At 37.0% G+C, this 17533-nt stretch overlaps 1 protein-coding gene across 1 annotated transcript in view; it reads right to left on the bottom strand.

Moving 5' to 3' along the window:
* Window positions 1-17533, bottom strand: part of LOC132124131 (double-stranded RNA-specific editase B2-like) — a 200482-nt gene that overhangs the window by 29370 nt on the left and 153579 nt on the right. The window contains exon 4 of the mRNA XM_059534969.1: window positions 861-975. Within this exon, the coding sequence (XP_059390952.1) occupies window positions 861-975 (115 nt within the window). The remainder of the gene's footprint in view (window positions 1-860; window positions 976-17533) is intronic.

The raw sequence follows: 17533 nt of genomic DNA on the forward strand, positions 1-17533 counted from the left end.
ATTTTAACTTTCAATTTTAAATATATTTTTACTAAGTAAATGCTTCTATTTATAAAATTATAGCCATTCAACATTACAGAATTACTGAATTTATCATATTGATTTTATCTATCATTTATTATCAATTAAAGAACATTAACAGCTTAAAACGATATTCAGATAAACCCATTATAATAAATGTCACACTTAGTTGTGCCTTTTATGTTAAAAATGTTAAACAACAAAAACTTGTCACAGAAATTAGCATTATTTTCCCCAGCCCTTAATAAATATTACATTTTAGCATGTAACTTGTCCCAAACCATTTGGTCTTTGGACTGAAAAATACTTAAATCATGTGAGCACTGTGATTTTCATCTGGGGGATAAAAGCAACCACCCAAAACACTGGCTACAACACCCTAACAACAACCTACCGAGGTTGATCTGTTGCCATGCAAGGATGGTTGGATGCTTAATCTAATAACAGTGTTTTATAACACCACAGAGCCACAGTGTTCACACCTTTCAGGGGAATCAGCCTCTGAAAGACTAAAAGAACTAACTCAATATCAATCTGGGATCATAAGGCAAAGTATTTTAACATCTGGAAATATTGCACACATCACCTTTAATATTGTTTTAAAGAAGAAAAAGCAAGACGTCAATGCTTGTAAATCATTTTAGTCTATTCTTCATCTGCTCTTTGACTCCGTTCTGATATATGTGCATCTTTGTCTGTTTCCTTTTCACAGGTGATAAAGTACTAAATATTTCATCCAAAGCTCCACACTCAGAGGACACACAGAGACTTAAAGGTGCTTTCTCTCCCGTTATTGAACTTCTTAAATAATTCATAAGTCGACTGAAATGATGCCATACCTCTGGTCATGACGATGCCCGCCAGGCCTTTGTGACGTGCGTGCAGAAGTGAGGAGCAGCCGGCCAGCTCCGTGTACTTTTCTCGCACCAGGTGGAATATTGCATCTGCAAACTCCTGCAATTCACAACAGGTTCTTGGTAAGTTTGTTGCCTTATTAAAAATATATATGTTCATATGGATGATATTTTGGTGTTCGTGTACCATATCATCACACCATACAGTACTGAAAACGATGGTTAGTAACTTACAGTAATATTGTAGACTTTTTTTAGATCAGTAGGTGATGTAAATTGAAATGTGAATGCACAAAAAAACTATTATATTAGATTGTTATATCATCGCATAATCTCTTAAACATCCCATTATAAAAAATTTATAAATTAAAATTAGTGTGTCAGAGTAGTAGGTTATTCAAATTTGAATGTGAATGTATAAAAAAAAAAATCTAAATTAAACGCAAGGTTTATCATTGAGAAAAATTTGTTCTGAAGCAGAATTTAAATTGCGCATCATTCACAGTTTCAAAGAACACATGAAAAATATATAATAAAATATATTAAATTGTTTTATCAAAAAAAAATCTAATGTCTCAGCAACAATCAATGTTCTGTTAAGTAATAAAATTAAATAATTATATGTTATTCTGTGTGTGGTCGCTGTTACGGTTTCATTAATATTAGAAATAACTTCATTCAGACAAGATATTGTACAATAAAGATTTGGCATGCCATAAACAGTGTTGGGAAGGTTACTTTGGAAATGTAATAGGTTACAGATTACAAGTTACCCTGTTTAAAATGTAATAGTAGTGTAACTTTTTCAATTACTTTATTAAAGTAATGTAACTAATTACTTTTGAGTACTTTTTGATTACTTTTCTAAATTTGTGAAAATTAAAGAATAATAAATAAAAGCATATACATCAACTTAAATACAGTTATCTAATAAGCATGTGACGTATTCTGTGTAATAAACTCCTGAAACATTGGTGTTTTTTTTAATCTGCTGTCTCTTTGTATATGATATGATGATAGTTTTCTCAAAATAAGTAAAATGCACATGAGGTGACACAGAACAGTTCTAGAAATTATGTTTATGTGCTCGTGTACTCCTATATTGAGGCAGCAGAGGTTGAAAACACTGCGAGCTTCAGTAGGCCTATGTGTAGTAAATGAAACCATGTCTTTGCCATTAATTTACAGGAGGGGCGGACTGGGAAAAAAATCAGACTGGGGAATTCTAACTCATACAAACAAAATCATGGACAAAACTATTTTTGGTATGGACCGGAGATAAAAAAAAAGGTTTAAATCTTTAATTTGGGGACATGCTAAATAATTAAAAGTTCTCTCCTGAACTGCACCTTCACTTCCATTTTTCTCTTCTGTCTCTTTATTTTGCCCTGTTATCCATCTCTCTCATGACTTTAATACTCAAGATTGAACAAAACTATACTTTAAAATACAATACTCTACAATACTACAATATCTTTATAGAAAAATCCTAATACTGTAGGCCTACACGAGTCATGTTTTTCCCTTACAAAAATTGACCATGCTTTTTTAGCCTATATACAATAACCTTGTTTTGTTTTGTTTTATGCAAATGGATTTGTATTTATTTTTAAATAACTCAATTTGTAAAATCATTTTAATTTTTTGGTTACCACAGTTAAACAGTAGTAACTATTTTTTCTGGATTTATAGTAATATAATAAAATGTTAATTTTCGTAAGGGTTGTGTTGTTGTCTGTCGTAGCTCCCCCTAAAACTATAAAAAAAAATCGGATTGTTTTTCAGCTAAATTACTACTGTAACATTACAACAGATAATAATGATGTCCTTTATATAGTATTTTGAGTGATGACTGATGAGCAACGTGCTGCTGCTTGATTAAATAAATAAAAAAACAAAGACAAAAAAGCATCTTTACAGATGAAACTGACCTGAAACCCTGAACAGGAGTTCTGCTTCTCTGCTCCAGCAGTCCACTCTCTCTCTATCTCTCTCTCTCTCTCTCTCTCTCTCTCTCTCTCTCTCGCATTGATTACTCTGAGTCTGATCCAAACCGTTTGGCGGAGGCGCGGAGAGCGCGCGAGTCATGACTAACACTTCATGACTTATTAGAGATTTAATTATCAAATGGCGGATTCGCAAATGATCGCTTTACATTTGGCAGGCAATTATACAATAATGATATTAAAATAGCGGGCAAAATCGGCTGCCAGGCCACCGGGAATTGTCCCGGTTCTCCCGGTGTCCAATCCGCGCCTGATTTCCACAGACACGCAGAACGTGCAGGAGTCATATTGCATTTTTGGGGCTTAATATTCACAGACACTAGTCCAAGTCATGTTTTGATTCAAGTGTACTGACCTACTTTTGATTTAGTCATCCAAAAGGTGTCATATTCCGTCCGCGTTAGGCATTTCGTTTTTATGACTGGATTCTATACCCAGACTGTACTTCCGCATCCCGGAAATTATTAGGGCGGTATGTCTCAGAATAGTCAGTGCAATTTGGGAAAGATATCTGTTAAATCTGTATGTGGTTGTGTGTAAATATTCAAATGTAATCCACTTTGTAATCGTTCAAAATTTCATAAGTAACTGTAATTTAATTACTCATTTTTTCTTAGTAACTGTAACTAATTACAGTTACATTAATTTTGTAATTAAATTACGTAACGCCGTTACATGTAACTAGTTACTCCCCAACACTGGCCATAAATCATATATATCTTGCATATTTAGTTTCAAATCAATTAAATTCAGCGAACAGCTTTGCTATTCCATGATCACACAATGACTTTGCCCGTGGCATTTTTTTTCCCCCCTTACACCAACATGGTGACCCAATTAATTTGTGTCAAAACACTGGCCATCAATGGAGTAATTGGAAGGAGAAGAGACCACAGGCGTGCTCATAGTCAGCTGTTTATTTGAAACACTTTCACAAATGGAATAGCGTGACTAGTTTGGTGGCGTCTCAAATGGACCATCTGTCCATCGCTCTGAGCTCAGGGTTCAGGCTGAAAAATAACCTGGACCCTGTGTTTGCATTCGCCAGACGGCTTCGGCCCATGCAGCTGTTCCTGAACCTGTGCGAGTGGATTTTTCACACCACATCCACAACTGAAGATGTTATGTTGCGGTTTGTGTCAATTAGTGGCTTATGGAGGCAAACACATACTCATACAGTACACACACACACACACACAGTGCCAGATGATAATTATGACTTCTGAGGGGTCGGCCAGACGTCTGATGAAATGAAATGGAGGCAAAGTGCTCAGAGGCCAAAAACAAATGCACTTCTTTATGGAGGATGTTCACAGTATGTAGCAATTGATGTTATGATTGGAGAACAGTCATAACAAAACAGGCATGTGCCTGTCTGTGGACCTTGAAAGACTATTAGCAGAAAACCAAAAATAACTATGCTACTTCATAGGTATTGACATGTAAAATTTACTTTTTATTTTGTTTAATAATGGGTTTCTATGTAAAAACACAATGCAAAACTAATATTGTTTATTCATAAGCTGTATACTGTATTTTGTATTTTAATATCATTGTCTTAATACACTGAGCTGCATTAAAAGTTTTCTTTATGGGAGGAAAACACTATGTTATGCTCATATTCTGAGTGAATCTTCCTAAGCAATGTTTCAAGACATTTGTACATTGTACTTCCATATACTGCCCTACAATTATTTATGCTCAAATAGCTCTATCCGCAGTTTTATGCGCAGCAACATCTGTAAGTAAACAATTCCGCTGTATACACCAACAAACCTCTCTGAAAAATGTCCCATAAGGTCTAACCTTAAACATATGAACAAAATAATGGTGTCATCAATAATCTAAGGTTTGGTTGCTTTAGCAAGCAGTAACACACAGTAAAGCGCCTGAGCTTGCCAAGCCAGCAGACATATTTAAATGCCTCTCAGTGGTAATTAAACACTAATCCCAATGTCACCTTAATAAAACATCTTTTATTGGTGACATTAAAAGAAATAAGAGGGATGCCAAACATTTCCACACTTCAAAGACAGAGGCGTGAGCTATGGTTGGATTGACGCCGAGATGTGCGGTCATGATCCAACATACACCTCTGGTGACTGGAAATACAGCAACATTTTCTGCAAAACCTGAACTGTTGCCATGGTGTTGCTGTGTAGTTTCTTAGGTGATCTTTGTGGTTTTCAGCATGCTATTCAGTTGTTAGTGTGTTTTGTTGCTATGCAATTGCATAGAGAAAGTCTAAGTGTTATGCAGTTTTCAGGGTGTTCCAGGTGGCTACTCAGGCATTGCTATGTGGTTTCTAGGTTCTAGGGTGTTTGTGAGGTTAGGCTATGTTGCTATTCAGTTGCTAGGAGCCCTGGTTAATTGCTAGGGCACTGGTATATACTGGTATGGTATATATTTTAAAGTGTTCTGTGTGGTTTTTAACATGTTGTGATGTTGCTAGGTTGTTCAGGGAGGTTGCTATGTGGTTGCTAGATTGTTGCTATGTGGTATCTATGATGTTCTGTGGATCTCAGCTTGTTGCTATGGAGTTGTTAGGGTGTTCTGGATGGTTAGCTCAGGCTGCTTTGTGGCGGTCTACAGTCGTGGCCAAAAATGACGGCACCCTTGGTAAAAATGAACCATAGAAGGCTGTGAAAATTAATCTGCATTGTTAATCCTTTTGATCTTTTATTAAACAAATTCACAAAAATCTAACCTTTCACTGGATAATAAGAATTTAAAATAGGGGGACTTATCATTATGAAATAAATGTTTTTCTCTAATACACTCTGGCCTCAATTAACGGCACCCTTTTATTCAATACTTTTTGAAACCTCCATTTGCCAGTTTAACAGGTCTAAATTTTCTCCTATAATGCCTGATGAGGTTAGAGAACACCTCACAAGAGATCAGAGACCATTCCTTCATCTAAAATCACTCCAGACCCTTTAGATTCCCAGCTCCATGTTGGTACGGTTGGAAGATCCAAACATGGCCCATTATAAGATTTCACATGGGGCACATTTTATCCATGTGCTCACCAACCCCATCTCGAGTGTTTGCTGCTAAAAAGCGGAGAGTCTTTTGCCACTCAAACTCTCCTTCTCACTGTGCATTTGGACAATATAGACACACGTCCTCTTCCAGGCAGTTTTGTAACATTTTCTGTTGATTGGAAATTCTTTATTATTGCCCTTATTTATTCCCATGATGGTGGAAATTGTAATTTTCACTGCTCTAGCTCTTTTCTTAAAGCCAATTCACGAAGCTCAATTATCTTTTGCTGCACATCAGAAATATATTCTTTGGTTTTTCTCATTGTGATGGATGATTAAGGGGGAATTTGGCTTTGTTTTCCCTCATATTTATTTTCCTGTGGAACAAAAAGCCATGTCTGGATAATGTCATGTTCATAATGACCCTGGAGTGCTCAAAATTGTGAATATGAATGGTAATATACTTCAGAGATCTATTACCCATAAGAATTTCTAGGGGTGCCAATTATTGTGTCCAGCGTGTACGAGGAAAACATTTATTTCATTATGATATTTCCCCCCATTTTAAATTATTTTTCAATGAAAGTTTAGATTTTGTGAATTTGTAAAATAAAAGATCAAAAGGATTAACAATACAGATTAATTTTCACAGCCTTCATTGTTTATATTTACCAAGGGTGCCGATATTTTTGGCCATGACTGTAAGTGTTTTTAATGTGCTGCAGTGTGGTTTCTAGAGAGCTCTAGTTAGTTGATAGGGCATTGGTACACGGTGCTAAGGTGTTCTGTGTGGGTTTTGGCATGTTGTGGTGTTGTTAGGGTGTTCTATGAGGTCGCTAAGTTGTTGCAATGTGGTCTCTAAGATGCTCTGAATGGATCTCAATTTGTTGTTATGCAGTTGTTAGGGTGTTCTGAGTGTTTATTCAGGCACTGCTATGTGGTTGCTAGTAGGGATGCACCAGAATTTCGGCCGAAAATAGCATTTTTGGTTTTTGGCCGAAAGAGAAAAACGTAAAAAAATATCAGTGTTCAGAATGCAGGTTTTACTTTTCCTCTAGCTGTCGTCACTGCACGGTGTGATGCATCCGCTCAACTGATATTTAAATCTTGTTTTCCTTTTAATAAAAGTGTGGTTATTTTATCAGCATGTATTTTTTACATTCAGCATAATTAAAAGTATTAAGTTGAATAAAAAAAGTTACAAAATGATTTAATATTATTTAATAAAATAATAAATAATTATTGAAAAGCATTTTGGTGTTACTTAATGTGGTCTCTGTTTTGTGTGTGTGTGGTTACTTTGGTAGTTGAAATGGCATTGGTAAACAGTTAATTCTGGTCTCTCTGTACAGTAAGTCACATGATTTGAGGTATCGATTATGTCCGTAGTAATGTGACATGGTTTAATACTAAGGGTTACTTAAGCAAAAGTAATCATGATGTTTGATATGCAGAACCACAGATATAAACACACACAGTCAAACACACAAAGGAGGTAGAGGGTATTTGACAAGGAAGGAAAGAAACAAAGATGAACGTTGGCCATTTCAGGGAAATTAAGTGGCTTCTGTCTTTTGATTGCTACATGCCAACAGCACATTATGAGCGGTTCAATTTCAAAGACTTGTCTCAACAAGAACCATTAATGGCAATCAAATCATTTGATTCCTTTTGAAGATAAGCCACAATAATTAAGTCTTTTGCATAAATCTGTATTCACAAATCTGAATGCAGAATAATGTCACACTGATTCGCAAAAGGGAAAACTCTTGCAGGTAATGGACTGAAATTAGTTATCAAAGGCAGGAATAAAATATTTAGAGCACTTTAAAAGGGACTAAAAGTGGCCATGAAAAGGAATTGGAAAATTAAAAGCAGAAAAAAATTGAATTTAGTCTCTGGCACATTACTAGAGATTTTGTGTTGAAATTTAATCAGAAAAAACAAAAAAAAGGTACAGGTACAGGTGTGGATCATGTGACATGACAAAAAGAACATCTTGTGATGTCAAGTCAGGTCAACTTTATTTATATAGCTCTTTTAACAATACAGATAGTGTCAAAGCAACTTTACCATATTAAATAGAAACATAGTGTGTCAATAATGCAAAATGACAATAAAGTTTTCACATGTGCTGAGGTTCTTTCTTCTAAGAAAAAAATAAAAAATAAATAAACACAAACACTGCACTAAAACAAGATCCTGCTATATTTAGCTTCAACCATGGTGTTCTACCTTTGTAACTAGTGATGATTCAATTTTCACTCAACCTTGTCTGCTTTGGTAGAAAAGGAATTTATGTAATATATAAAAAAATAAAATAATATAATAAGGTCTCTAGTATTACCTGCCAATAATGATGTCACACCTATCAGTCACACCTATCAAGTATCTTTGCTTAAACCTCACACTTTAGTTTTCCCTGCTGCCAAAACCATGCTGGTTGACTGGTTTAGATGGTCTCCCAGCTTGGACAAACTGATGTTCAACTGGTTTAATCGGATTAGTCAGATTGTCTCCCAGCCTGAGCACCTAAAGAAGTTGTCAAACCCTCTCTAAAACCACCAGGGCTGAAGCAGCTCTTAAAACTAATAGCTTCAAATGGGTTGAAATTGAAAATCATTCCAGACTTTATACCAAGAATAACTATATTAGCATCCACAACGGCAGATGATAAAGTTCTGTTTAATAAAAGCTTGCGCTGCAGTTTTGTCATCTGTTTCTTTAAACGCTAAAGCTCTTTAAAGCAGGATTCAGATTGGCTGCCAATGTTTTTATCACTGATCAACTGAAAAAAATGTTCTGAAAGTGATTTCATCGAGTTTGTTCCTTTATGCCTTTATAGTTGTAGACTCATTATCAAACTTTATTTTTATCATTATAGTTATCAACCTTGGTGTAAAAAGCCCTTTAGGCTTAAGTAGAGGTTTAGTTATAATAATCTTAGTTATATTACAATAAGGCATCAATTGAACAACATTTCAACAGGTTTCATTATAACTCTCTTTCCAGAACTCGTATTCCCAAGGTAATGTACTGTAGAATGTTACTAGCACCGCTGTCGTCATCTCTCCTCAGAAGTCATTACTGTGCCAGGAACACAAATGTCAACAGGGATATTTTCTTGACTGATCCCTGACCCAGAAGTCTATCCCTTGGGGCCTTCTTGCTGACAAAAGAGTCCTGGCAATGCATGATTTCCTCTGCAAGGAAAAGCGTACAGACTATGCAGAGAATTCCACTGCCTGCTCTCAGATTCCAGGTGAGCAGACAGGAAGAAGGTAAGGTCGGAATTTAGCTCTACAGTATAAGGACTTCCCAGAGAAGCGCGTCCTGCTTACCAACCAACTTCACCCACACTGAAACAATAAAAATTCTTGATGACCTGATGTTTTTTTTTTCTTTTCTTCTTTTTGATACATCGTGATTTAAAATGTGAAAAAGTGCACAGATTCAATGTGAACCAATACAGTAGTATGCATGACTCCTATAATGATGTGTGGTGATAAATAGATGATGCCAACAAAGTTACGAAGGGATTTTACATAATTATGAAATTAGCATTTATATCATTATGCTTTTATTGTACAGACCATGTCAATAAATCTCAACATCCTTCAAACTCTGGATAACAGTCCCAGAATTAACTGTTTCCTTTGGGTGACCCAAGCATCATATATTTCCTAGTAATGTGGCTCTGATGACTCTGTGCTTTACAATCTCTAGTTTGAGAGAATCCAATCATACGACGGCACATGTGAGGGCCATCTCTCCAGAAACCTCCCCCAACGGCTTATCAGGGCCCAACAGAGCAAACGTGCCTGCAAAGAAATGGGGCCATGTCTCCTATTTCTTTATAGACGTATTTAACAATCACCAAGTTTTAATAGTATCTTTCCATGGCTGTATGATCCTCCACCCTGCTGCCCAGGGTGGGTTCTTTGAAAATCAATATCCGTTAGAAGCCTGTTTTAGGATCTTTGGAATATCTCATAGTGGCAGGTACCCCAGTGCCACACATTTCACTCCTGTTTGTTCTCTGTTACCCATTGTATTAAACTCACCGTTTCTGTCTCTTGCATTGGCTTTACAGGAAGCCCACCATTTCATTTCTGTTTGCGTTGTTTTACAGTGTGTTTTCCTTTCTTTCTGCGTGAACAAAAAGGGCAAGCGTGGAAACTGCTGACGAAGCCCCAACCCATCTGAAATGAACTTTGTATAGCTTTGTAATGTCGCCTCAAACCGTGTCCAACCTTTTAGTGTGCAGAAGGTCCAGATGGCCCTGCAGCCTGCAAGACAGATTTTCAGCCGGCCACACTTTCTGCTCTATCAGCGGGGAGCTGTCCGTCAGATCAGCCTGGCCGGGCCACTGGTGTCATTACAAACAATGCTTTCTCATCTGTCTGTTGTAATACTTCTAATGCCCCAAAATTTGATATGGGTCCTTCAACGCTCTGGAGGAGAGTTGGGTCACCTTACCTGAGGGATGAACAATGCACCTGATCCCTATAGCCTATGGGAATCATGACAAATTTGTGGCCTAGAACAAATGACCTCCACTATCAGGATGGTGGTCATGAAGAAATGGGTCGACCTGATGAAAGCACTGGCCTGATTTTTAGCTTTAAAATGTAAAATGAAGGCTAACTATTGTGAGATGTGATGTCTATTAGACAAGAACAAAGATTTGTGGGAATCTACATATCAATGTCAAAGTGGATGCCTCTGATCACTCTTCTACAAGTCACTGTCTTTTTCAGTGCCTTACGTCATGAACGCTGCATTTTTAAGATGCCGTATGAAGTTAAAAGTAGTTCAGCTTTAACATTTTAATGTCTTTGTTCCATTCCTTTATAATGTACTCTGTCCAGCTATTTTTGAATGAAAAAACACATCCCCTTAGGGTGCATTCACTGCTTTATGCGAAGGCATGAGAAGTCCACTTCAGACATTCTTCTAACCATAAGTGACTTTGAAACTACATGAATTTTTAACTACTGTACATGTCAACTAACTCTTGATAGAGTATTTGTAGACTGATAGGTTAGGATTAGGGGTTAGTAGAATACAGAACTCAAACACAACTATTAAAAAAGGTTCAAACATTCACTGATGCTCCAGAAGGAAACAAGATGCATTAGGAGCTGGGGGTGAAAACTTTTGGAATTTGAAGATCAAGGTAAATTGTACAGTACTTAATTTGTGTTCCGGGAAACATACAAGTGTCTTCTGTTGCTTACGAAGGGCAGAACTAAATGGAAAAAAATATTGAACAAAATAAGAAAACTTTGGCCATCTTCATCGTTCTCTTAATGCATCTTGTTTCCTTCTGGAGCATCAGTGAATATTTGAACCTTTTTTAATAGTTGTGTTTGAGTGCCTCAATTGTCCTCAGTGTAAAAGATGAAAAGATGAATCTCAAAATCATACAGTCACTGCTGGAAAGGGTTCAAATATGCAAAGATGCTGGAAAACTGAAGAATCTGCAGGACCTTAAAGATTTTTCTGAAGAACAGTTCTCAGTTTAACTGTTCAGAGCAAACAAGGGACTCATGCACAACCATCACAAAAAAGAAAGACAGTCGTGGATCATCAGGTAACAGCACACAGCATTAAGAACCAAGGGTTCCAAGACTTTTGAATGGGGTTACTTAAATAATTTCAGCAATTGTTTTGTCTTGTGGACTAAATGTAAACATCTTTTATGTACAATATTTTACTCAGGACAGTACTAAATAAAAAAATTACATGCATTTAGTATGATCTCTCTTATTATTTTTAAATTATTCACATTTTCACAGATTCTGCAAGGGGTGCCCAAACTTTCGAGCCCCACTGTATGTTGATGTATACTTGCAGAGTTACAGTAGCACTTTAGATCAAAAAACACTATTCACTTTTAACTAGTTATCATACATTAGCATACATGGACCAAATATTCAGGAGTAGAAACAGTCTTAGAAAGAGTCTTAGGATGAGAAGTGATTCAGTTACCAAATAAACACTCTGACAACCAAAAAAGCTAAAAAAAAAAAAAAAAAAATGTTTAATTATATATATATATATATATATATATATATATATATTAGGGGTGTAACGGTTCACAAAATTCACGGTTCGGTTCGATTCAATACACTGGTGTCACGGTTCGGTTCGGTACGTTTTAGATAGCAAAAAGAAAAAATTAGCAGATAAATTTCCTTGATTTTTATAAAAATGTTTTATTTATTAAAACTAACAAAGTATGTTTTTTTTTTTTACATTGAACATTGATGGAGCTATTCTTTACCCATCTTCTATGGTGTTTTCTTAGCAGCATACTGTATAAAACAAAAACAGCTCCTTATAAAAAAAAATGAAAATGTTATATTAGTTATGAACAAATACAAAGATGTAACTTTTTATATGGAACTCTATAACTCTTTATATTGGGTGTGTTTTCCACTACAGCACAGTTACTTATTGCGCGGCTCGCGAGCCGCATGCGGCTCCTCAAGCTGTAACTGGCGGCTTGCATAGTAGCTTACAGTATCACACTGCCACTTGCCTTCAGAGCAGTGGCGCCCCCAGAAAATGTTAACAGGGGTGGCCAAATGAGGCCACAGTAAATTTTGGGGGTGGCACATTAAAATAAAGAAAAAAATTAAGGGTTTACAGTATAGACAAAGAGTTATATCTCTGTGAGTTCTAGGATTTTATCGATAACGATAATTACACTATTTTGCTGAGTGTTATTGTGCTGATATCTTATTTTTAATTGTGCTGACACCTGATTTTTTTTTTTTTTACCTTTACACCATTGTTTCTAAAAGTGTGCACCATATTTTAGGTCAAATACTTGCATTTGGGCTGTTACCAAGCAAATGCAATCAGTATTAACAAAATTGATCTTTGCAATGCAGATAAAACAGAAGCTGCATCTGAAGTGCCATTTAGATGTTTTTACACACTGTTTAATGCAGCTCCGTGGAACATGGAATACTTTAACCTGCAGTTACAAATGAATAAATAATGTTTTGATATTTTAAAGATAAAACATTGAAAACTGATGTTTGAAATTATTTAAAAAATGAAAACGTTCCATTAAATGTGAAATTAAAACCGACAATAGGTGGCAGCGAGTCACTGTTAATAAGTGAGTCATTGCGATTGAACCGAATCATTTAAACGGTTGATTCATTCAGGAACAAAACACTTTAATGTTGCTCAGAGACGCAAAACTGTGGCTGCAGCAGGTGCCGCACTTTTTTTTCACTTCTTAAACTATTGTGAATTTACATTCTGCATTTAAATTAATAGGACCCACTGCAAATAATCCTAGGGGTGGCCGCAGGGGTGGCCAGAGTTTATACCCTTGGGGGCGCCCCTGCTTCAGAGCATGTGAGGCGGGAGCGAGCGGGGAGCGCGAGCGGGGAGCGCGAGCGGGCGGATCTTGGACAGAGCGCAGAGCGGCAATTTCAAAAGGACGGTGGACGGAGCGTCGCATTTCCCACTCCAATTTCGCTCTGCTCACACCACGAGTCTGAAGCATGCTCATTCAAGCCTGACCCTGAATCCATTAGTCTTGCACAGTCATCAACAGTAGACTATTTTCAAGCAAAACTCAGCTCAATAATGGAGTTCAAAAAGTAAAATGAGAATTCATACAGGCGTAGCCTATCAATATAAGTCGCTCCGGAGTATCCTATAAGGCGAATCAGTCAAAAAATGCGCCATGAAGAAGAAATAACATATAGGCCTAGCCTCGCACTGGACTATAAGTCGCATTTATTTAGAAATGTATATAAAAAAAAAAAAAACTTATGGACGGGACAGTTCTCCGTTACGGACGTGAGCGCTCTGACAGCGGCACTAAGACTGCTTTAAAACTTTCACTGAGACCTCAAACAGAAAGCACAAAGCCTGTCTTTAAATTTGATTTCGTTTTGTATTAATTGTATCTTAATTTTAATCAAGGTTTCATCAACCAATTGTCTGGAAATAGATAAATAGTAAATAGAAAATAGATAACCACGTTACGAAGGAGCCGGTGTGAACCTGGAGTTTGTCTCATGAATGAACCGAAACTCAGCGTATAGCCTACTTGCCTCACAGACCCGACAAATAGGCTATATATAAAGATTGAAATGTCTACTTTTAAACAAAACAATTCAAAACGAAAGAAAACAGACTGCTCTCCCTCCCGTATGAAATGTGCATTTCTCTCAGGCGCGTTCACTACTGCGAAGATCACGAGTCAGCATCTTTCTAGCTGACAGACATAAAAAAAAAATTAAATGTCTTCTGCTATATTTTACATATTCATAATCATTAATTTTGCCGGTTCGTTGTGACAGCTTTAGGTGCCCTTAAATGTAACATTAATGCATCAGCACTGAAAACATAGAGATTTTTTTTTCTTTTGGGGGCATTTTGTTTGACATGCATGCCAGCTTTCGCTCATCCCACTATTAAAGTAAATCTGTTCTTAAACGAAAATGTATTGGCCGTGTTATTTCTTTTTTGTGGGATGTCCAATTTATATGTAGAAATGCACATTTGCAAAGGTGACTTAGTATGTTGTCGCAAAAGTGGCTCGCCTTTTGATTTTGCTCTGCCAATGTGGCTCTTGTGAAAAAAATAGTGAGGATCACTGCACTACAGAGTAAGGCGCTCGCTCACTCAGTACGCGCTGAAGTCTCGTTGCAAAATGGCTTATGCGTTTAACAGACCAGAAATAAAAGATCCTCCAATAACCAACAGGTCTGGTGTTTGGGTGCACTTTGGATTCCCTGTTAAACGCATTGGCCATTTTGCAAAGCGCCTTCAGCGTGTATTACTGAGTGAGCGAGCGCCTGACTGAGTAGCCTAACATAAACATATAAGTTGGTGTTTTTTTCTTCTTCGGGGGTGTCAGGGGCGTTGCCTGTTACGTCGTTTGGGTTATTGGGCTACCTTGTTGAAAGCATATCATTATATTTCACAATTTTTTTTATTTTCTAAATATAATTAATTAGACCAATGAACCGTTCGGTCCATAATGCGTACCGCGTACCGAACCGAAAGCCTCGTACCAAACGGTTCAATACGAATACGCGTATCGTTACACCCCTAATATTATATATATATATATATATATATATATATATATATATATATATATATATATATATATATACATATATATATATATATATATATATATATATATATACAGTACAGACCAAAAGTTTGGACACACCTCCTCATTCAAAGAGTTTTCTTTATTTTCATGACTATAAAAATTGTAGAGTCACACTGAAGGCATCAAGGGCTATTTGACCAAGAAGGAGAGTGATGGGGTGCTGCGCCAGATGACCTGGCCTCCACAGTCACCGGACCTGAACCCAGTCGAGATGGTTTAGGGGTGAGCTGGACCGCAGACAGAAGGCAAACGGGCCAACAAGTGCTAAGCATCTCTCGGGGAACTCCTTCAAGACTGTTGGAAGACCATTTCAGGTGACTACCTCTTGAAGCTCATCAAGAGAATGCCAAGAGTGTGCAAAGCAGTAATCAAAGCAAAAGGTGGCTACTTTGAAGAACCTAGAATATGAAATATTTTCAGTTGTTTCACACTTTTTTGTTATGTATATAATTCCATATATAATTCCACATGTGTTAATTCATAGTTTTGATGCCTTCAGTGTGAATCTACAATTTTCATAGTCATGAAAATAAAGAAAACTCTTTGAGTGAGAAGGTGTGCCCAAACTTTTGGTCTGTACTGTGTGTATATATATATATATATATATATATATATATATATATATATATATTTATATATATATTTATTTTCCAGGCCACTTCACAGATGCGAACTAACAAACCTGCAGCGAGGATCATAATCATATTACAAATGGACACATCATGCACTTCAGATGTTGCTCAGAAGGGAGTGTACATGCATGTGTAAAATACATGCGTGTGTGTGTGTGTGTGTGTGTGCTTTCATGTGCACAGTTAGGTTGCAGGGTTTGATGCCCAATAACTGTCCTGCTTCAGTGAGGCCATCTGATCGTACAGACCTGGCACACAGTTACGAAAGCAGCTTTTAGGATCAGTTCAATCTACGCCACAGACTATCATGGCACCATGGTGGATTTTCCCTGCATGGTCTTAATTCTCTCTCAATGTGCACTCAACTAGGCATTATCTGTGCACCAAAAGGTGCCACGGTACATTTCACTGATCCTGTGCTTGTACTCCTGACTTACTTTTAAAAACTATGGTGACCACACTTCCTCAAACTTCAGGCAGTATACAGTACAAGGTACAGTACAGGCTCCAGCAGGAGGGAGCTTGTTTTAAAGTCTCAGTATGAGTCCCACCTGATTAACCCTTGTGTCAAGATAGAAAAGCTCAGATAAGAGGGAAAATGGCTTAATAATGCCAGAGCGGGTGTAAAACACACATCAGGGTCTTTATACATAATGCATCAAATAAAGAGGGCAGGGAAAAGACTCCTTCAAAAGCATAATATGACCTGCTCCTTAGAATTAATTTGTGAGTGTGAGGGAGTTAGCGGAGGAGATTGAAAAACAGAGGAGGTAAGGGAAGATGAAGAGGAAAGATTGATGGAGAGAGGGAAAGAGTGTGATGTTCACTTAACAAGCGCCTCTCAGGCCGACCCTTGTCTGACCATAAGGGATGTTCACACGTCGCTCATTAATCCACTCCTGATTGTGAAGAGCCCTGCTAACGGAAAGGCCACGGAAAACACTGTCATCATTACTCCCAAAACTGTGCCAATGCTACCAGCTAATGCAGCTAACTCTGCAAAACAAATGACATACACAAAACAAGACTGTAATTATGAAAGAGAGATATATGATATCTGCAGAAAGTTATATATTTGAGAATTACTATTTATCACAATGATGGCTGCTTAGCTGACACAGCAACCCCGGAAATTACAATGCGAAATCTGCCATCTTTATTCATGAAATCTCAGAAGTTTTAAAGCCAGTCGCCTGAGCTGAAAATGCCATGTAACAGAGTGCTTTAGAGCCACAAGAATATTAATACACAGTCACAAATAATTTACCAGCAATGACCATGAGCTATGACTACAAAGACAGTAGAATTGAAGAAATATAAATCCATTTCACTGTAAAACACACACACACACACACACACACACACACAAAATATAATAGAAAACTTGCAGTTATGTTGCTTGAAAAAAAATACACACTATGTTTTGAATGGCCATCAATGGACAAAGGTTATTTTTAGAAACAGACTGTGTAGTTACGCACGTCCTGATTTTGCTGAGTTAGATGTGTTCCTAGGTCAACATATTTTGTTGACCCTGGAACAACATTTTACTCCAAAAATTTGTTCTTGACCATATCCCTACACCTTAACCATGAGTAATCCCTAAAATCAGAGGAAATGATAGATGAATGACACTGATGTACAAGCACCAAACAGTGATTTTAAGCGTAAACTTCACAAAATCTATAAACTGGTTCTTCAAATCTGATTGGTTAATCACAATGTTGTTCCAGGGACAACAAAGATGTTGTCTCATGAACATGTCTCACTTGGTAAAATCAGGTTCTGCGTGTAGTTACAGCATCTGGACCAGCATAGGCTAACTGAACATGATAAACCTTTACTTGATCATGACAAGCAATCAAGTGAA

This window comes from Carassius carassius, chromosome 42 (genome assembly GCF_963082965.1).
Source record: "Carassius carassius chromosome 42, fCarCar2.1, whole genome shotgun sequence".
NCBI classification, from domain to species: Eukaryota; Metazoa; Chordata; class Actinopteri; order Cypriniformes; family Cyprinidae; genus Carassius; species Carassius carassius.